The following is a 23,231-nucleotide window of genomic DNA, read 5'->3' on the forward strand; positions in this document are numbered from 1 at the left end:
TCGGCAGCGGCATATGTAATGCTCCTCCGTCTCAACCTCTGTGTGGCATAGTCGGCAGATCCTCTCCTCTCTGGGTGTCCGTACGAGCTTCCCGGCTCTGAAGATGCACTCAGCTCTACCTGTCTCCACTGTGAGGCGGTGGGAAGAAACCCGTATCTAGCTAAGAAGATCTGACCAGATAACCCGGTTGGTATCCTCGTGAGACAGCCGGAAAAAAGGGGAGTCCAAACTCTACTGAAGGGAGGGTAGGCAGTCCATGCAGAGTCCATATCCATATACTGAGAACCAAGTGGAAACTAGTGTATACCATACTCCAGAATGCCCCTCAAGTGCTAGCTGTATGGAGGACTCCAGGGCAAGCCTCGGGTACGTGTGGGGATCCATGTGACTGATGCGATGGAGGTATGTGACTGTCTGGAAGAGTGCCTCCACTACCATCGAGGGTGCAGCAAACTTTGCCTGGATAATCTGGTGTGGGACTGATGGTTTGCTGCGGATCATAACGGAGAACATACTCCAGTAGGTGCGTTGCTCGTCCATCTACAACAACTGGCCATTGCAAGGGCACCATTTTACATCTCAACTGCAAGTCCACCATTTCACATCCCTCCTGCCTGTTACTATTCGTCCATTTCAATCTACTACTCAGCGCCTTCATGTACTCCTCACCACTCGTATTCTCCTTCTGCACCTACTGCTCCCGCCCACCACACTTGATTGACTCCTTTACATGTTTTCGCCTCATCCACTCACCATCTTCCACTCAGTTGGCACCCCCTCATTTACATTATTTCATAGGATCTCATCCCCTTCCTTACACTCTCTAGTCGCTCGGTTAAGTGGCCAGAGGGTAGACAGAGCAAGGCCTATGGGAGCAAGTCACAACATAGCGACCATCACTAGTGCCATGATGATGCAAGCACAAATGTGCAGAAATTAAAGCACTGACATGTGCACTATGGTGGCCTCTTCCAACAGCATGGTCTTCTGTGGTGGCATATCCTCTCTTCTCAACACAACCTTCTCATTGCATTCACCGAGACGGTGAATCCATTAGTGGTGGGCAACCAGTAGCCTGTCAGATTGCCCGGCCCAATGTCCATGTGCCGAGCCGTCCAACTGACAAGTGCCCACTGTCCACATGACAAGTGCATGTCGTCCACCTGTCATGACGGGTGACAAGCAGCACTCCAAGCCAGTGATTCATTGATGGAAGTACCTAGCTACAACCAACCTCTTCGTCAACTACGCGCATTCCATGGCATTTATCACGTCCATCTCTTACCTTGGAGGACCGCCACTTGCACACCATCAACAAGCAGGTGGCGTATCCTAATATTGCACACCACAAGGATGTCAGAATGCACAGCGGAAATGAAGACAACTGCTGTAGAGAACAAGACACAGATGAAAGAGAGAGAGAAAGAGAGAGAGAGAGAGAGAGAGAGAAGCTGTGTAGCTCTGCTATATACAACAAAGAAAATCCCGGAATACACTATGTGAAGTGTGGGAGCAAGGGGGCCATTTTATATGGCCCTAGGCTGCTGGTCGGCCAGCCTAAAACAAGCCGACAGCAGCCCATGCTCACGACCAGCAAATGGGCAGCCCCCGACCAGCACAAGAGCAAGTCGGCCAGGTGCCTGAAGTCGGCCAAGTCACCTAGACAGGTCGGGTACCACAGCATGCAGTCGGCCAGCATCTGGGGACAGCCGACAGCCCACGCACACCTCCAAAAAATGGGGAAAACACATGGAGAGAGGAAAAATGGGAAAACACTAAAACGGGCGGGCACACCCACAACAAAGGCCCTGGTATAGTGTACAGACAGGAGATGATTGCTAACACCACCTCTCAGCTCCTGGATGTGGAACCAACCCCAATGAGCTGGAGTGCCGCCGGAGCATAGCTTGAGGTAGAGACTTTGTGAAGAGGTCCACTGCATTGTCCTCTGTCGAACAATAAAGAAGCAAGATGTCACCAACCAAGATCTTCTCACGAACAAAGTGATATTGTATCTCTATCTGCTTGGTCCGGGCATGAAAGACCGGGTTCCGAGCAATAGCAATATAGCTCTGGTTATCGCATTGGATGACTGTGGGCTCCTTCTGTGGAAACCCAATCTCGCCAAGCAACCTCCACAGCCACACAACCTCGCAAGCAGCACCACAAGCAGCCCCGTACTCTGCCTCTGTAGAGGACAGGGCAATAGTCGGCTGCCTCTGGCTACTCCATGAAACAACTCCTAAGCCGAGAGTAAAACTGTAGCCTGATGTAGATCTCCTCGTGTTTGGATCTCCTCCCCAATATCTTTATCCACGATAAGATTAGTAATTGCTACTATTTGTCAAGTAGTATTCATTAGAATACTACAAGAGACCTGAGTCACTCCAACCTTGGAATCGAACTCGGTCCTTCGTTTCACCTCCAGTATCGTAGAAGAGTCCAAGATCCTTCGTACCCTGCAAATACCGCAAGATCCACAATCCTGGGTCCCAATAAGACTTCAACGGCATCTGCATAAATGAGCTCAACAGCCCCACAGGAAAGCTCAAGTCCAATCTGGTGTTCAGCAACCAGATCAATGAACTAACCAGCTTCCAGTACAGAGACGCATCAACTGGCTCACAAGGATCATTTACTGTAAGCTTCGTGTTCGGATCCATCGGTGACATGATAGGCTTGCATTTCTCCATCCCAAAGGCCTCAAGCAACTCATGGACATACCGCCGCTGAGAGACAAAGAACCCCCTCTGGGTCTGCCAAATCTCCAATCCCAAGAAGAAGTGGAGTAAGTCTAAATCGGTCATCTCAAACTCCTTGGACAAGACAGCCTTCGTCACTGCAATGTGCTCCACATGATCGCCAGTGAGAATGAGATCATCAACATAAAGGATGATCAACGTGACCATATCGCGTTCCCGAAAGAGATACAAGTTAGGATCTGCAACTTATCTCTGAAATCGAGTCCGTAGAAAGAAGGAATCAATCTTCTGATTCCAAGCCCTGGGAGCCTACTTAAGACCATACAAGGCCTTCCGCAACCTGTAAACCATCCCTTTTGATCCTGGAACCTCAAAGCCTAGAGGCTGCTCAAGCCTCAACATACACCTCCTCCTGCAGGTCACCATTAAGAAACGCAGATTTCACATCCATCTGATATATATGGGCCTCCGCTAAGAAGAAGCAAGGACAAGAATGCTCCGAATCGTGGTCATCCACGCTGTCAGTGCAAAGGTATCCTCATAGTCCATGCCAGGCCGCTGAGCATAACCCTTAGCCACAAGTTTGGCTTTGTGTTTGTCCACCGACCCATCTGACGTATACTTGGTCATAAAGACCCACTTGACACCAATGACAGACCGTTTCGACGGCCTCCAAACGAACTCCCAAGTTTTAATCTTCTCTATAGCATCCAGTTTCACCTGCATGGCTTTCCTCCAAGTATCTTGTGCAAGGGTTTCCTTGACGGAAGTGGGCTCTTTGTCCCGCATGATACGAGACATCAAAGCATAGTTTACCTATAAGAGCTCCGCTGAATGACTTTTGTCACGAACTCTATGCGATCTTCGAGGTCCGTTCTTTATGGTCCATTCTGAGGAAAGCTCCGTAACACCCGACTCCCAAAGGGTGTCTAACAACCACCTCGGTACTCAAACAGAACGCGGAGCCTCCTGCTGCTGCGGGGGCTCATCTCCAACCGCGGGGGCTCATCTCCAACCGCGGGCTCAACCTCCTCAACTGACTAAGGCTGTCGAACTGGAACTATCGACTGGGAATCATCATCAGACTCGTCTAGGTCCCCAAGAAGTGGCAGCTCATCAAAAGTGGAAGCTGGAACATGCTCATCAAAAACCACATCTCTGCTGACGACGACCTCGTTCCTCTCCGGATCATACAACCCGTATCCCTTGGAAAGAGAGCTATATCCCATAAAAACAAGCTTTTGGGACTTTGAGTCAAGCTTTCCCCCTCTGCTTCTTTGGAATGTGAACATATGCATCACTCCCAAACACACGGAAATGGGAGACATCTGGTTTCCTGCCAAAATACGCCTCAAAGGGAGTCATGTTCGGTACTGAAGTCGTCGGACAACAGTTGAGGATATGGACAGCCGTAGCCACAGCCTCTCCCCAAAGTGGACGAGTAAGATCACGATGATCCAACATCGTCGTCGCCGTCTCCACCATAGTCCTGTTCTTACGCTCAACTACTCCATTCTCTGAAGGCGAACCTATATTGGCCAGCTCCCACATGATGCCATGTTCCGCAAAAAACCGCACAAATGCATTGGAAGAAAACTCTCCTCCTTTGTCAACCCTAAGAGTCTTTATCTGCAAGCTAGACTCTTTCTCCACCATCACATGCCACTCCTTGAACCGAGCAAAAGCTTTGTCCTTCTGAGAAAGGAAATAAACCCAAGCAAATCTGCTACAATCATCAACAAGCAACATAAAATACAAAGAACCTCCCAAGGATGGCGTTTGCATAGGTCCACACAAGTCCATGTGTACCAACTCCAAAGGTTTCGAAGCCCGCCTGGAAGCCTGCTTCAGAAAAGATTACATGTGCTGCTTACCACGAATGCAAGAACTACAATGTCCTTGCCTGCTGCCAACATCTGGCAAGCCAACCACCATCTGGTCCCAGAAAGCTCGCCGCAGCGCATCCACATTCAAGTGGCCAAACCAAAAGTGCCACAAGTCATCAATCTGAGAGCCTGTAAGAGAGGAAAGTGCTGAGAGTTTGCATATACCGTTCTCCATTCCGCCTTCCCAAACAACCTGGCATGTCTCTCTGTCCCGTAGAGCAACAAAATGCTCCTCAAACTCCACCCGGAAGCCAGTCTTGCAAACCTCATGCACTGACAACAGATGAAAACCAAGTGCGGGGACGTAAAGAACATGAGAGGAATGCTTCCCCCCTCTGCCATCGAGAATGATCTCCATCCGGCCCTCACTGTGAATTGGTATGGTCGAATTGTCGCCAATGAAAATGCAACCTGACTGCCGTTTAAGATCCTATAAGAAATCACAGGAAGGAGTCATGTGCCTAGAAGCACCACTATCAAGAATCCATTTCCGAGTATCCCTGGCGGCGGTGAAGCCAACTGCCTCCTCGCTCGAAGAAGATGAAGCATCTGAGTCCAAAATCTCCAAGTGCACAAAGGCTGGAGTCTTTACAGAGCTGAAGCTAAAGAATCAACACTCTTCCCGTTATACCGCTTGGGACACTTCCTCCAATAGTGGCCTTTCTCGCTTCAATCGTTAAAAGGTCCGCTCGGCCTTCAATTTCTCACGGTCGATATCGGGCTTCTTCTCAGAAGACTTCCCTTTGCCCTTGTTATTGTTGTTACGGCCATTCTTCTCAGAAGACTTCTCCGACGAAGACTTCCCTTTGTCCTTGTTATTGTTGTTACAGCCTTTTGACTGGCCATTCTTCTCAGAAGACTTCTCCGACGAAGACTTCCCTTTGCCCTTGTTATTGTTGTTACGGCCTTTCGATCGCTGGCCAGCCAAGGCCTCAGAACCTCCGCCCTGTGGAGGGTTCGTAAATCGCTCTTCCTGGTCCAAGACCATTGGCACAAGCTCCTCTCACATGATGGTGCTGAGCCTACCACTGGTGATCAAAGAGGAGTAAAATAATGAGTACTGAGAGGGCAAATGGGACAACAATGTGATGGCCATATCCTCTGACGATATCTCTTTCCCTCCCTGGAGAACCTCAAGTTGAAGAGCCTGCAACTTCTTGATGTGCTCCCGCATCGTCGACGACTTTGCAAGCATAGTAGTTAGCAAACGTGTTTCCTACAGGGAAGGAAACGTGGAAACGTTTCCTTGTAGGAAACGTGTTTTTTTCAAGAAAATTTTTTCACTTTTTTTTTTTGCCCCAAATCTAACGTTGAAATCTGTGCAACTCTTTTAATAAAGTTTTTTTTGGTTTTCGTGTGCCGCTTTCCCTCATCAAGGCTAATTTATTTTGCATTATTTATGGGCATTGGGCCATGACTGTTGATTCATCATGATTCAAGTGACATGAATACTTCAAACTTATAAGTTTTAACCTATGTAGTGTCATGTATGGTTTTTTTTTTTTTTTTTGTGGCATGGAATGATGGATGATTGGATCATGGATCATGGATCATGGATAGTGGACCATGGTCTTTGAATCATGATCATTTGACATTGATGATGGATGATTATATGGTTTTTGTTATTTGTGATTCAAAGACTGTAGGCTTCAAATTGATGTTTCCATGTATTCTATGCCTTTAGTGTTATTTTTACATATTTTATACACTATATTTTTGAAATTTTGTACATGCAAAAACTTGTAGGTAGGAAACTTGTAGGAAACGAAACCCGTTTATTAAAACGCGTTTGAAACTTTTAGGAAACCCGTTTCAAACAACCCCCTAACTACTATGTTTGCAGGATTCATCACCCGCACCTGAACTTCCAAGGAGATCCTCTTCATGGGTGATACCCTGTTGTACAGAGAAGCCAAATGCTGCCAAATCCCTCTAGCCAGCGTCATATGCTTTATGTGATTGATTACCTATGGTGTGCAATTTAGGAAGATGAAAGAACGGACGCGGGCATTGACACGATCCCATAACTATGCCTGAGCCTCCCGTTCCTTCCATATAGAGGGTAACTTCCCGTCTTCCAACTCCGGCCGTGGAACCTCAACAACAATGAAATCAGCCAAGTCATAAGACTCCAAAACGGACTCCATCATTACCTTCCATATGCCGTAGTTGTTCCCATCCAATTGTCGGTCCACCAGGAACGTGGGGAGTGGTGGGATCTTCACGTGCTTCTCAGCCATCTCAAGCAAGTCTACCATCTGAAGGGTTCACAAGGTCTTGTGAAGGGTAGGTGGGAAAAAAGAAGAAGAAGAGGCTGCAATCTGCTACAGAGGGTGAGAGTGATTGGTTTCCGTGAGCATAGTTGGCGCATAGACCCTCCACCGGCCAAGGTGGCCAAAGAGGGATTCTGGCTGTTACGACTATGGGAGGGTTGCACTCTCACACGACTTCAGTGGGATCCGAGGGAGTGGACATGGCATGATCCCTTTGCTAGAGAGAAGGCTCCTCGCACCTCTTTCTTGGCTCACACCGCGCAGTTCGGCCGCAAGATCCAAATGCCCGTGATCGAGGCCACTCCGGTGGCAGCAGGACACTAACACTCTCAAGGCCTCCCTCCTCAGTTTCTCTCAGATTTCTAGAGGCGCTATGGAATAGTTTTCGGCCGCAAAAGATCACTCTCTTATGTGGCAATTGGCACCTCCGAGCTTGGCAGTTGGCACTTGGCTGGAGTAGGCCAACAGTTGTTCAAGGTGTGGCTATCTTCAAGAGTCCCAACAACATTGTCTTTGGGATTTCCCGAAGGTTCAATAGGTTTGGCAGAGGATTCTCCGCATTTTCACTACGGAAACCCCCACCCCCCCCCCCTTTTTCGCGCAATTACTTGGGCCACTGAGGCCAAGGCCACCGGGCATATGAGGAGGATGGTGGGGGCCTTGCCTTGCAGGTCTCTCATCTATGTATCTCTGCAGTTCCAATTCCAGCTCCCTCTTCTGATCATTGGACTCCCGATTACTACCAAAGATGGGAGATTTGCAGCAGTAATGTTGTGTGGCATATTTGGAGAGCTCGCTTTAGTGAGGCCATCAAGGGCACCCTCACCCCAGTAATAAAGCCCACTTGGCATATAGACCGCCTGTGGTTGTCCCCCCCCCCCCCCCCCCCCAGCATTGTATGAGGTACCTTCTCCTCCCAAAGCAGCCAGCTGGGAGAAGAGCACCCTTCCCCTTTTTTCTCACTTTTCTTGATTATCACTCCCCTCTATGGAGCTGAGTTTGTACTTAGTCAGCACGGTTGTTTTGTTTGGTAACTAAAAGGATCTCTTTTCATGCGCGGGGGGGGGGGGGGGGGGGGGGGGGGATGAGGGGGAGACAGAGAGTAGTAGTCCTCAGCCGAGGTAGCCCAAATCATCAAGAAGATAGGGATTTTCTCTATGGGAAAACCCTAATTCAGGTCGGCCTCTGTTGGGACAGCAAAACGTCATTTCATTATGCTCACTTTCTTGCAGCAAACAAAGCAAACTCTCTCTTTAGAAGGGGAAGAGGGGAAGAAGAAAGCCGGGGTGGGGAGGGGAGGGGGGTGTTTGCTTTAGTGTGTGATTGGGACCCCATCAGGTTGCATAGTTCATATCATGCTCATATTATTGGTGAAGCAAACGTTTGCTAATGTATGCTAAAACAACGTATGAAAAAGACCTATCATTCTTGCTCTTTTTTCTTTTTTTTTAATTGAGGCTTTTTTTGCTGAAAGTGACACCGTGGCTGGTCTGCACCCTATAGGTACTAGGCTCGGGCTGTAAAGAACCTGGGCCATAGGTTGGACAATGGGCACTATACTATGAAAAAGCCCTACACTATACCAATGTACTGCACATACTTATTAGTACATATAGTACATAGTATGTACCATGTACTATGTACATTCAAGTTTTCAGCCTTCAACTTTCAAGTTTCAAGTTTCAGCCTTCAAGTTTCAACTTTCAAGTGTCAAATTGTCAATATTTTTAAGTCCCAACTCCCACATGCATATATAGCCCCAAATTTAAGGCCATGTATGAAACTCCACCAGGAGCTGAATCATACCTTATCATACCTAGGCCGCATGTGACACGTCATGGCCGCTCCGCGTATCAAGGCCTTTATAGAGCAGCTCCTCCTCCATACAACTCATAAGTCATCACACTATGAGTTTACTCCCTAGCTTCTATTAGGATACAACCTCCATCTCAAGAGTTCCAAATCATCCATCCCTTCCTCCATAGGAGCACATGCCTATTGCTTCACATCAATAACGCAGTATTGTTCTCTATCTATGTTACTTTGCAATTTGAATTTTTAAAGATTTGTGATGTGAAAGATCCTACTTGTGGGCGTTGCCTGCACCACGTGTTATTTCCTCTTACATGGTAACAAAGCCCCAACTCCGTATAGACCGCTTTGTAGTTGCTGTCTAACAGTACTTTAGGAGAAATGGCATCTTCAATGACCCCACCCACCACCATTCAGTGGTGATGAAAAGCTCAATGCCACCAATTATCCTCTATGGAAGTTCAAGTTCAAGGCTATCTTGTCGTCCTATGAGCTTTGGGACACCGTCATTGGTGTTGATGTTGATCCCCCACCAATGGTGGATGCACAAGGAAATCCTGTACCACCTGCTGCCAACCTCATTAAAGCTTAGAGACGAAGGGATGCACGTGCACTTTGTGCCATCATCACAAGTGTGGAAGAAAGTGTGCTCACTAAGGTTAAGCATGTCTTCAAAGCTGTGGAAGCATGGGCTATGCTGCAAAGCCAATATGAGACCACAAATCCATCAAGAATTTAGAATCTCGAAAACCAGCTTCAATCGGAGAAGCTCAATGAAGGTTACGCGGTGGAGGTGTTTCTCATGAGGATCAAAGATCTTCGAAATTAATATAGAAGCTTGTGCATTCTGTGCTGCACAACTACACCACAGGATTTGCTCCTGGAAATTCCACCACATCAAGGTCACCAGTCGTGCAGGTACATGCAGAATTGACTGGCACCACTTGGTCTCATCAGTCTGCACTTCGGTGACCTTGATGACAGTGAAAGGTCATAGATCAGCCCATCCTCTCAAAAACAAGCAAAACCATTGAAAAATCATTGAGTTTTCCTTTCGCCTATTTGTAGAAGACCAAGTCAAGGTTTGTCAGCACAAGGCAAATCTTTTCCATACAAACTTGCACAGTTCAGGAGTTTCGGTGAACAGAAATTTCTGATTGAACTAAAAGGGTTATGCCGCTATAAATGCTAAATGGGTAGTACCACTCCACAACTATTACAGGAATATGAAAAAACACTTCAACTGAGGCCATACCAGGGAGGATGTCAGAAGACATGAGCATATAGATCAGGATAGAAAGAGTGACTGCAATGATTGCAAGTTTAAAAAAAGGCACTCGACCATGATGGGCTAAGCACAATATCTTCTTTATCTTTACACTTTACGTTTATTTGCAAATAGCTATGATAATGCTTCCTTTGCAATTCCCTTTCACAAGCTCAAATATGAAAACATGTGGTGTAAGTACCGATCATGGAAGGCCATGCATGGAAAATGGTGGCCCATTCAACCAACCCATGGAAAACGTGACGCTATCTCTAGAATGAAGTGCAGCTCATCCACAAGTTTCAAGATGACTTTCACTGAAAGCTACTAAAGAAGAACAAACATGAAGAATTAAAACTTTTATTTGACTAGTAACACCTAGAGCATAAGATATCTAAGGTGGGGACCCAACTTTTATCATCTCCTTAGTAACAAGGAAAATAGTTAAACAACATTACACAAACATTTTTCTCCCAAACGCTTTGTGCACTCACCAACTTGACATTTGCTTCAGTTGCTTGAAGCCTTTGAACATCAGCAGCTAAAGCCTCATCCTGCAGCTGTTTTGCCAACAAACACATGATTCCGTAACTCATCACAGCTTTACAAATCTTTTATGAATTAGCATTGCATGTTCAAAAGAGGACACAAACCCCAGCACAACATTGGCAGCATAAACAAATTACTAATTAAAAATCATGGGGATCTTGTTAATCTAGTACTGTTCCCACCTTAGGATGGCCATTATGCCTGGGAATCATTACACAATCCAGGGAAACATTTACCTTCAAGCGCCTTGAGAGATCTTTGAAACCTTGGACCAGCTCAGGCCACAGCCTCTCTCTCTCAGCACTATCCATGCCTTCCAACTTGTTGATTGCCTCTGCCCACAAAATCTAGCATAGCAGTTTCTCAGTCAAAATAATGCAGACCTTATATACCGGCCCCTACATCATCAAGAAAAAGCAAGCACTTACATCAGAAATACCAACAGGCTTTACACGCATAGATGGATCTGTGACGCTAAGCAATAGATGCTGCAAGAGAAAAGCACACAAATTAAGCAGAAAATAATCTCTCTTTATTATTGATCCACTCAGAAGATTATACGTGATGGAAGTAAAACTTCAACTAGAAAAGATAGCACCAAACCCTGAAGGCGTATCTTGGATTTCCAAGATCATCTTTGTAAGCATCAATGATAACCTGTAAAAGTACCACACAATTCTCATCTTGGTCGTTTCCTCTTTCTATTTGGAAAAATAGATTTAACTTCTATATAAGAATTACGGGCACCCAAAAAACAGTGGAATTGTAATCTTTAAAATGAACAGTCCAGAGATCATCTTAAATCTCATCTAGTCGAAAATGTTTGCAACCCATTATGGTGAAACTATTTAGAAATTCATCTTTAACCTTATGTAGTATCCCCTGCCCTTCCAAACAATTCCCAAAGTTGTATTATTATCCTTTGGCAACTGTAGATGGGAAACTAGAGGAACTTGGGATCAGCACCCATGGTACAGACCAGGAGTTAAACAAGCAAGATTGCCATCGATCCCCGACAGACAGCTCAGATGGCATCCCCACTCACAAGTGCGACTGGTATGTAATGTCACATACATCAATTAATTTGGTAGCATGTGGACATAATTTGGTAGTTAAGGGACAGGTTTGGCAGCGTTTTGGACCAGTTTTGGGGAGCCTAAGCATGTGCAGTCTAGCTTGGCCAAGGGGCTAAGGGTTGGAAACCTTTAGTCCCATATGAACACACTAGATGATGATATGTACATATATATGTATATATATATATATATGTATATATATACATATATATATATACCTAGATGAATCCAAGAACATGCCCAAATTCACCTTTTAGGAACATGCATGTTATATACTCATGGTAGTCAACCCACAAGACTATACAACATCCCCACTAACGTCATCAGTGCCCAATAGTGGGTGTAGAACCCTATATCGAGATATGCTCTCACACACACATAAGAGCATATATTCACACAAAGCCCTTCGTACTAAGTTTCTATCAAACCTCCGGAGATGCAGGGCAGACTCAACCATAATGAAGCCTAGCACTAAGGGAAGTAGCAAATAGAAAGATTTAGTACAGCAAATAAGTAGTTGATAGGGCAAATGCACGGCTAAAAATAGAAAGAATTAGCACAATATCAACTGGCCACAACTCGGACGAAAACTTCACAATGTGAAATCTGCATGTCCGCTAATACGGCTGATTTATATACCTAGATGAATCCAGGAACATGCCCAAATTCACCTCTTAGGAACGTGCATGTTATATACTCATGGTAGTCAACCCACAAGACTATATAACTATCAACTCCATTATGCATAGTATGGACTAGATACTACGACATCCCCACTAACGTCATCAGTGCCCAATAGTGGGTGTAGAACCCTGTATCAAGATATGCTCTCACACACACACACACATAAGAGCATATATTCACACACATATATGTATATACATATATGTGTGTGTGTATGTACGTATGTATGTATGCATATACTCATGCGTATGCGTATACATTCATACATACATACATACATGTATGTATGTATACGCATACGTATGAGTATATACGCATACGTATGCATACGTATACATACATACATACATACATACATGTATGTATGTATGCATATACATACATACATGTATGTATGTATACGCATACGTATGAGTATACGCATACATACATACATGCATGCATGCATGCATGTATACATACATACATACATACATATATATATATATATAATTTCGAAACTTGCGGTTTTTTTAGCAACGGACAAAACCTTTCAAAAAAAAACCTTCGAAACCTCGAAATGTTTGACTATAATTTATGTTTTGCCTATTTTTTCCACAAAACATTGTCCAAAAAGTCATATTTTGTGTCCAAACTATGCCCAAAAAGTGTCCCAACCATTGGGCTATATCTTAGGCACTTCCGAGAGCATGTAGGGTTGCAAAGTCCGCTCTAAATCTGCCCATATATTTGCTATCGGGATTAACGGATGCACATGACAAAAAAAGCAAATCTTCTAGTGTTTAAGTGCAAATACTCTTGGTTTACGCTTTCAGTTTGCTACACCAATGGCCACTTTCTCCGAGTATGGAAAGGCGCTCTCTCTCTCTCTCTCTCTCTCTCTCTCTCTCTCTCTCTCTCTCACACACACACACACACACACACATTAAAAGGGTGTGGACAACTTAATGGGTGAAGGAGATAGCACAGGCAGAAGCATAAACAATAAACATATAAGAGAGTGCAAAGGAGATTGAGAGAGTTGGACAATAACACCTTTTATAACAGCAGTAAAGCTTTACAATGGCAATGGCCAGCAACAACTGAGTGTTGAACAATGTGCAAGGGAAGTGGATGAATGAGTGAATAATGGGGAACTCCTTATATAGTGGAGTAGAGACTTGGCCGACTGGCCCTAGACAAATAAATAGGAGTAAAATCAAGTAAAATACACAATAATAGGTACAGCATGAAACACTGAGATCCACAAATTCTAACACCCCCTCTGCAGCTCATAGTGTGCAAGAGTCGGAGAAGATAAGTCGATGAAGATGCAACCATGGACCCTCCAGCACCGCAAATACTGGAATCACCTCAGAGAGAGCATCCACCAACCTGTTTCCTCGAAACAAGATGCCACCACGAACAGCAAGGAACTTTGCTTGGCCACGAATTCCCACACAAGTGTGCAGTGAACTCCAAAAATAGATGATGAGTTGCTGGACACACCGCGCCCATAATCCCCAACAGTGGACGGAACACATCACGTCCCAAAAGCCTCGAACAATGAACTTAGAATAGATCCAATTCATAATCTCTGATGTACCAAAGATAACCATGTCTTGCCAATTGTCTAATGCTTGGAACTCTAAATCACAGTCCCCATACACGAGTAGGTGGAGCTGTAATCAGTCCTCTCTCCTGCCCACAAGCCTCTTCTGGCTGGAAGCACACGGAGGGAAACTGCATGTTTACTAGAGAAGTACACCATCTGGGTTCTCCTGAGCCGGAAGCGCCCTCGGAGCCCTAGAAATGGTACTAGAATTTGTATCACTATCCTGTGTCGTGTCTTTGCCTTTTCTCTGAGATGAAGCCTTGCCCTTGGTCTTGTCCTTCTTCTTGGGACAAACAATCTTTGGACAGATGGCCTCTTTTTCTGCAAGAGAAAGAGTGACTCCGACCTTTCTTTTGAACTGAGGAAATTGACTAGTCAAAACTGTTGGCTGACACCTTCAATTTACCCTATGAGGCAAGAACGGACTCCTCCTCCAAAAGTAGGGAGCTAAGATCATCAAAATCCAACTGAGTGGATGTGACCTGGCACCGCAAAGATCGAGAAATCACATCATAGTCTAGAGGAAGCTTGGTGAGGATAAGAGCAGCCAGTTGAGAGGAGGACAAAGCAGTACCCATAGCCAATAACTGGTCATGGATAACCTTGGCCTTCATGAGAAAAGACTGCATGGGAACTGCCTTTAGGAAATAACAAACCGTAGAGCTGCCCTTGCAAGGTAACTACATGCCCTCATCGATGAATCTCGTGCAAAGAGATTCTCCAATTTTGACCATACTTGATGAGCACTAGTGAGAGTTTGCACTGCCGGTGAGACCTCCTCGGTGATGGTCCGCACAAGCACAGAATGCGCCTTTGAGTCCCGATTCTCCCAGTCTTGTAATTCCACAGCAAATTCATCCTCCTAATCCTGAGTCCACCGCCTAGAGTTTTGAGGACGCTCGGGCTTCCTTTCAGTGCCCTAAACAATGTCCCACAAACCCTTGTGGATGAACCAGATCCGCATCTGAAGCTTCCAATGAGCGTAGTTGGGTCCTTTCAACTAGCCATATCCATAGCAACAAAGAACAAAACTCAGCTCTCAACACTTCTCTCAAGTGCTTTCCAACAAAGCGAGGCACTAGGAACAATCAGCCCCCTCTCAAACCTGAGAGACAAGGAGGCTGGACAGCAGTAAAACAGTACAAGAAAACACCGGGAACCTCCTACCAGAAGGGCAGGGACTCGTGGAGGAAGAAGGAAATGTACAGCCACTTGTCTGGCAACTTCACATGCAAGAGAACTCACCAAATCTGATGCCGGAGCAGAATTTGCAGTCAAAACTCCAACCTTGCCCCTGTAGAAGAAAACGCAGCCAGAAAACCAGGCCGGCTCGCCTCTGTAGGAGAAAACGCAGCCAACAAACTGGCCGGCAGTAAGACGGACTGGCTGGACCAGAAAATGCAGCCACTGTTTGGGGCTGATCTTCAGCAAGGAGGAGATAGGGCAGAAAACGCAAGGCAAAGATGTGACGGTGGGCAGATTTGCAGAGCTTGGAGCAGCCTGGACCTAAGCGTATGATACCATGAAGGAGATAGCACAGGCGGAAGCATAAACAGTAAACATATGAGAGAGTGCTAAGGAGATTGAGAGAGTTGGACAAGATCACCTTTTATAACAGCACCAAAGCTTTACAATGGCAATGGCCAGCAATTGAGTGTTGAACTATGTGCAAGGGAAGTGGATGAATGAGTGAATAATGGGAAACTCCTTATATAGTGGAGTAGAGACCTAGCCAACTGCCTCTAGGGCTGGCCAACTAGCCCTGGACAAATAAATAGGAGTAAAATCCAATAGAATACCCAATAATAGGTACAGCCCCAAAACACTGAAATGCACAAATTCTAACAATGGGCACCCTCTCCACTTATGGGAGAGGTGTGGCCTCTATTGAGGTGGCCCAATGGCCACTTTCTCCAAGCATGGAAAGGCTCTCTCTCTCTCTCTCTCTCTCTCTCTCTCTCTCTCTCTCTCTCTCTCTCTCTCTCTCTCTCTCTATATATATATATATATATATTTGGATGACGACCTTACAAGGATGTAGATAGAACACAGGAAAACATGCATGCCAAGAGTCCTACAGGCCTGGAAAGAGGGCAAGAGAGCATTCTATCGCGATGGCCGTGTTATCATCGATGGCAAGGCCACCGATTAGCACCAGGCAGCCTATAGGACATTGGCTATGGAGGATCAAGATTCACAGATACACATAGCAGTTTGGAACTGCAATGGAGCACTTTGGACACATCTAGGGAGGATGGAGGAGGTCATGGAGGGACGGGACATCATACTACTTACAGAGATGCACCAGAGCCCAGAGAGGGGGCTACCCAAAGTAGAGGGCTATCAGTGGGAGTTTACATACAGGGGGACCACACGGCAGAGCACATCAAGAGGATCTAGAGGTATAGCGGTACTCTTCAAACGAGAGCTATAGGGGCGCCTACAGGTGGTAGCACGTGACCAGGAGGCTAGATACATGTGGATTAGACTGCAGCTCTCAGCAGACAGGGTGTTATACATTGCTCTATGCTACTTCTCTCCTAAAGGATCGAGATATGCCATGACAGCAGAGGATGAGAATAGAGGCGAGGAGGAGGACACAGGGCCATTGGGAGAGTCACCATATGCAGCCCTTTTAGATGAGATCATAACTACTCCAACCTGGGAGAAGTCCTCCTTATGGGGGACATCAATGCACGGACACAGAGCCGACAGTGCGACATTCATGATTTCGAGCACCCCGAGGTGATGCACACACTAGAGGTGGAGGACACGGGAGCCTGTAGGGTGTCAAAGGACATGGAGCCGGATAACACCAGATATGGTCATCACTTACTTGAGCTGAGAGCGCGACACCATCTCGTTATTTATAACGGGATGAGACAGTGGCAAGATTCAGGAGCACTGACATGCTTTCCAGGATCGGGGGGGGTAGCACAATGGACTACATCATGGGGTCCAACACAGGCAGTGACATCTTTCACCATCCCCCCTTGTCCTATTGGTGCAGATCACACGTACCTCTTACTGTCACTGGCGAGCTCCACACCAGCAACCACACAGGCATCGCATACAACCTTCTACTTCACCCATGACTTGGCAGACATATATGAGCATCATGTATATGACGGGCTATTCCAGATGGATCCCCTGTCACCTCTAGACACACTCACCACCCAGCTGTCATCTCTACTACATACGGCCGCCACCCGCAACTTCCCCCATCATACACACATTGCACACACACATAGATCTGGGAGCATGCCCCAGAATCGGTGGTATGATGATGAGTGCAGAGAGCTATATAGACACCTCCGTGCCCAAAGAGCACTGGGGACCATTACACAGAGACAGGCGAGCCGACAGATGAGGATCCTCACACGCCATAAGAGGCGTGCATATGAGGAGGCACAGTACTAGGATATATACCACCTACTCATGAGCAGAGATGCAGCCACTGCATGGCGCAGGATAAGAGAGCCTCGCCCTCGTACCCCGATTGAGGATCCACACACATGGCACACATATGCAAAGAGCCTCTACCATATCCCTCAGCAGCCGCCCATACCACAGCCACAGGAATCCCGCCCTACCACCTCTACTTTCTTTACCGCCTCGATGGTAGAGAGAGAGAGAGCTATCCGCCGGTTACAACATGGGAGATCGGCTGACCACACAGGTATACAAAGTGAGCATCTTATTTATGCAGCTGACACACTGGGACCCTTTGTTGCTCACCTCTTTAATAGGGCACTAGTGGAGGGTCTACCACCTGAGTGGACTATGCCCACCATCGTGCCTCTCCACAAAGCGGGAGACATGCTAGACCCCAGCAACTACAGGACTATCATGATTGGTCATACATTGGCCAAACTTTATGGCGCAGTGCTCGAGGCAGAGTTGAACTCATATGCAAAGAAGGAGGGACTGCGAGCACCAAGGCAAGCTAAATTCCGACGAGCTTTCTCCACTATTGACCATATATTCACTCTAAGATGTCTGATTGACCAGGCTAGGGCGCAGGAGAAGAGATTATACTGCTGCTTTGTGGATTTCCGCAAAGCATTTGACACGGTGCCATGAGAGACTCTTCCAGCGCCTACAGTCATTGGGGATCCCATCAGAGATGGTTTGGGGCATCTATGCTTTATATGAGCAGGTCTTCGGGCGCATACGATGCCCCGGGGGGCTATCTGATGATATTGCTAGCACCATAGGTGTGAAGCAAGGATGCCCACTTTCTCCTACACTATTTGGGCTATACATCGATGAAGTGGCTGACTTCATTGGTCACGGTGGTGGGGACAGGGTAGACATCTCAGGTACCACAGTCCACATTATGCTATATGCAAATGATATTATTCTGGTCTCTGAGTCGCAGATGGGACTACAGCACCATCTCCATGCACTCCATGACTTCTGCACACAGAGGGGGCTTACAGTGAACCTTGGGAAAACCAGACCATGATTTTCCACACCTCAGGGCCGGTTCAACGACAGGCCATCTTCACACTAGCAGGAGGACAGGTAGAGGTGGTAGACTCATATGTGTACCTGGGGATTACATTTACGACTCCGCCAGGAAGATTTACTATGGCACAGGCAGCCAGGGATAGACTCACACGAGGGTATGTAGCTCTGGCCATGCTAGAGAGACAGTGTCACCAGGCACACTTCCAGGAGCCCCGCACGAAGGGGTGGTTGTTTGACACACTAGTCACACCTGCTTTGATGTATGCTGCAGCAGTATGGGCACCTGGGCTGGCCACCTCCACATGGTCTCAGACAGAGAGGCCTCAGATTCTCATGCTCTCACGGATGATCCGCAGCAGACCCTCCGTCCCACATAACATTGTCCGGACGGAGTTTGCTGCACCTCCTATGCTAGTAGAGGCCCTCTTCCAGACGATCTGCTTCATACAGAGGATCAGAGATATGCCATTAGATCGACTCGCACATAGAGCTTTTCAGGCGTCCAGGCAGCTCGCAGAGAGTGGAGGTAGGAGATCATGGTATTCACAGATGATACAGTGGCTCACTCAGCATGGTCTTGACATAGATCACCTGCCACCTTTCCAGTATGATATACATGCACCACACATCCAGCTCTCTCACAGTGAGAGGAACAGAGTCCTTCGGCAGGATTTATGGCAGCAATACACTCAAGAGACTTGGATTACACCCAGTCAGCCTCTACCACCGAAGATCCTATACTACAGAGATCAGTTTATGCGTATCTCAGCGGATGGATTCATACAGAGACCTAGATACATGGATGTGTACATGCCTCACAGTGCCCGAGTGGTGATTGGCTAGCTCGGAGTGTCATCACACCAGCTTGAGATTGAGGCAAGTAGGGCAACACGGATCCCCAGAGCAGAGAGGATATGCAGACTATGCCAGGAGGAGGTTGAGAGTGAGGAACATTATGTATGCAAATGCAGAGCATATAGTGTCATTAGAGAGAGATACACCACCATCTTCAGTGGACATCCCTCACTCCGCCAGATCATGGAGTCCACAGACCAGCGCAGATTTGGCCACTTCTTCATAGAGACACAGCGCCACAGAGAGACACTACTACGGACTCATACCACAGGGAGAGGTGGGCGACAGCTCCAGCTCACTGATTTCTTCCAGAGATGTATCCCAGTGCCTATTCTGACACAGGAGGGGGTTACACTTCAGTGTGCTACGGACCTCCGAGCCAAACGGAGACCGAGAGCACCACGCTACCAGACTCCCAGACTACATCAGAGGGAGATCACCACAGAGATACGGGCTCGACATCACACCATATCCAGGAGCGGCTAGCTCACTTACACTCACACCCGGAGATCATGCTCCGAGGTATTTTTGCCTCGCCATCGCCTATGTATCACATATTACACCCCCATTATGGTACTGGTTGGAGCTACACAGATCTGCATTGCATTCTTGTATACCCTACGCATATAGGTTGCATACTGAGCCTCTAGCAGTAGTGCTCCATCCATCACACCCCCCCACTAGCTCAGTACTTTCATAGTTTATTTCATGTTCATTTTGTCCTTTTTTTTTTTCTGGACATCCAGAAGACATTGACAGTTGTACATTGATTTGTCTCATAGGTCGAGTTCGGCCTCTAGTAGACGTTAATACAGCTCTCTCTCTCTCTCTCTCTCTCTCTCTCTCTCTCTCTCTCTCTCTCTCTCAGCTTTTTTAGTTCAGTACTTTTTCATTTTGTTGGGATGACAGAGGATACCCCACACAGGTACACTGATTTGTCTCATAGGCTGAGTTCGGTCTTTTGGAAGACGTTAATAAAATCTTTCTTTCTTTCTTTCTCTCTCAAAATTAGCACATTTTTCATAAGGAGCTAGAACAAGGCAATTTTCAGCATAACCGGTACATACGCATACTTTTTGGCATGGCTTCTTCCTTCTCCAACCCTTGGTTCAGCCGGCAAATCACTGCTTCACTGCTGTCTAGCCCCTGGATGCCCTTTTCAGCTGCTATCTCTTCGATATATATATATGTTAGCATATATCATCTCCTGATGGAGGTGTCTACGGGGGCCCTTTACATGCTCAAGCAATCCCCATATTTTCCCCTATTTTATGGACCTTTGATGTGGGTTGCCCACCCTTTTTATGGCTATTATGCCTATTTTCAAGTCGTGTAGGAGCCTAGGAGGCAGTCAGCCAGCTCATATATACATTGTCCTCTCCCTCACTTTTCATCATACTCTCTTGATCACTTTGGTGAGCACCTTCTACCCTCTGCCTACGAAGTCCACTCCTACGGGCTGGTTGTATCCATCTTTTCTGGAGGATTAGTGCATCAGCATTTTGCTGTTTTCTCTCATCTCTCTCTTGGAGCTTGGCATGTATCAACCTTTGGTTAAACTTTCAACCTATCTACATATGCTCTGCTATTTTTTGTCTCATACGCCAATTTGGCCTTCCACTAAGTTATTGAAACTCCTTTCTTACTTTCTTTAATTCCCTAAGTCATTGTCACGGTGTGCCCTCATGCTCTCAGTAGTACAAGCATCTAAATTTCACAAAAACCTTGACCCCACTGAAGAGACTAATTAATAGCAGCATGGCAAACCAATTTCCACTATATAACGATCGTGTGTATTTGAAGATGATATAAAGTATCAATGCTATAAATATTGATTTTGTAGCTGGAATGCCTTTGAAAGACAAAACAGAAATATTACAAGGTAAACCCAAAAAACAAAAGAAGAAATTGCTCACCTGCAATTCCCTGTCAGGAAGTGGCATTGACAAGGGTGCGACAGGCGCCATTTGTGTAGTGAGTTGGCCATTCAGCAAAAGAGGTTGCTGAGTAGCCCCGAATATTGATGGCTGCCCTTGACCAAACAAGGAAGGTTGTTGCATTCCAAAAAGTGAGGGTTGACTTTGAGGTTGACTGAACAAGGAAGATGGTTGTTGCCCAAATGGAGATACCTGTGTTTGACCGAATTGACCAAAAGCTGACTGTGATGCACCGCTGAACAATCCGGAGGATTGAGGAGCTGTGCCAAGTAGTGAAGGCACTGACGCACTTCCGAACAAACCTGAGCCCGAGCTTGCTGCCCCAAAAGGAGATGAAGGAGTTGCTCCAAAAGCCGGAGTGGATGCTGAGCCAAAAAGAGATGGTGTTGAGCTTGCTCCAAAGGAAGGGGTAGAGCTGCCTCCAAACAATGAGGGAGTTGAAGCTGCTCCAAAGATGGAGGGAGTTGAGCTAGCTCCAAATGCTGGGGTAGTGTTGCCTCCAAACAAAGTGGGAGTCGAACCGGCTCCAAAGGGAGTTGAAGTCGCACCGAAAGGCGAGGATGAGCTTGCTCCAAAGATAGAGGGAGTCGAGCTAGCTCCAAAAGCAGGAGTCGAGCTAGCTCCAAAGATAGACGGAGTTGAGCTGGCTCCAAAAGGAGGAGTTGAGCTGGCTCCGAAGATAGACGGAGTTGAACTGGCGCCAAAGGCAGGAGTCGAGCTAGCTCCGAAGATAGACGGAGTTGAACTGGCTCCAAAGGCAGGAGTCGAGCTAGCTCCAAAGATAGACGGAGTTGAACTGGCCCCAAAGGCAGGAGTGGAACTGGCTCCAAACAAAGAGGAGCCAAATGCAGGAGTTGAGCTTGCTCCGAACGCAGGAGTCGAGGGAGTTCCGAAAATCGATGAGCTTGAAGTGGACCCAAACATGGGAGTGGAGCTGGCTCCAAACATAGTTTGATGTGTTGGCTACAATGAAGCTGCAGATCTACAGTTCTAAGGCAGAAGAAGAGATGTTAGGGTTGAGAATCAGTCAGGACCTCCGATCAAAGCAACTGGAAGAGTGAACCCAAACTGCTGTTGTCACTAATTAACACATAAACTCACATGCTCGTGTTTCATCATCGTTCACAGCTAGAGAGTGATAAAGTACCCTAGCCATGGCATGACAAATGCTGCAGCATATGTGTAGATGCACAGCGCCTTAACCATGGAAGTGAGTGCAAAAAATTAAGGGACAAAGCCATCGTGTTTGAGAATCAAAAATACAGGGCGGTTGTCTGCACAAAATCATAATTTTGGAGGAAGACAAGTGTTTTTCAATTACCTGAGAGCAGCCCAAAAGGCGGGAATTTGTCCTCCAAGAACTGTAGCCGTTGGGGGTGCAGCTGTGCGAATTTCTTTCGAGCTTGGCAGTCATGCAAAAGAGAATTGCAGGAAGCTTCAAGCGAGTTTTGGGCTCACCAACCAGGCAAACAAATTGCTTATAGTGTAAAGTGTTGTGAAGTGTGCTTATGGTTTTCCCCTTAGGAAATTTGAAGTGCAAGGCCCCCACAATATGTATTATCATGATCTAGAAGAGGATGTCTCAACACAATGTTGAGAACTCTCTTTATAGCTAGGACCTCATCCAAACACCTTAACCAAGAGGTTTATGTTTTTCGAGCCGGTGTCAGAGACAAGCGGACTCGTTCTGAGACTCGAACAGAGAAACGCTTTTGTCACCTCATCCAAACACCTTAACCAAGAGGGTTTTGTTTTTCGAGCCGGTGTCAGAGACGAGCGGACTTATTCTAAGACTCAAATAGAGCAACGCTTTTGTCATCAGCTTCGTCATCCCTGGAAGACCCATGAGATGGGCACAACAGCGACTTAACCAACTAGGCTAGCACTATGTTGGTAGTTGTATGGTTTTCTCTTAGTCAAGAGTGACTTTTTTAGTCCTTCCTTATGCACAACATTGTGAGAAATGGGAGAAATTGTTTATTCAAAGATGTCGAGGTCAATCCTCAAGCTATCTAAGGGTGGAGGTATATTTTGAAACTTTCTTTTTTGGAAACTGTGGGATGTGTAGATATTTTTAGATCATCATTTTTTGTTTGCATAGGTATGGTATTTACAATAAAAAA

General features: G+C 46.4%; 1 protein-coding gene across 3 annotated transcripts in view; it reads right to left on the reverse strand.

The window, feature by feature from the left end:
* The window catches only part of LOC147631204 (nuclear pore complex protein NUP54-like), a 62,132-nt gene extending 39,411 nt beyond the window's left edge, over window positions 1–22,721 (reverse strand). The window contains exons 1-7 of one of the 3 annotated variants that reach the window (XM_086809546.1): window positions 22,430–22,721; window positions 21,301–22,098; window positions 21,088–21,198; window positions 11,093–11,146; window positions 10,918–10,977; window positions 10,726–10,836; window positions 10,435–10,500 (exon numbers count right to left, since the gene is read on the reverse strand). In XM_086809546.1, coding sequence (XP_086665672.1) covers window positions 10,435–10,500; window positions 10,726–10,836; window positions 10,918–10,977; window positions 11,093–11,146; window positions 21,088–21,198; window positions 21,301–22,056 — 1,158 coding nt within the window. In that variant the 5' untranslated portion in view covers window positions 22,057–22,098; window positions 22,430–22,721. Of the gene's footprint in view, window positions 1–10,434; window positions 10,501–10,725; window positions 10,837–10,917; window positions 10,978–11,092; window positions 11,147–21,087; window positions 22,099–22,429 lie in introns of all 3 variants that reach the window. The other 2 variants (XM_086809543.1, XM_086809544.1) reach the window with 2 other exon arrangements.
* Between the last annotated feature and the right edge of the window lie 510 nt (window positions 22,722–23,231).

The sequence above is a fragment of the Cibotium barometz genome, chromosome 15 (genome assembly GCF_041138505.1).
Source record: "Cibotium barometz isolate CiBa-2024 chromosome 15, ASM4113850v1, whole genome shotgun sequence".
Classification (NCBI taxonomy): domain Eukaryota; kingdom Viridiplantae; phylum Streptophyta; class Polypodiopsida; order Cyatheales; family Cibotiaceae; genus Cibotium; species Cibotium barometz.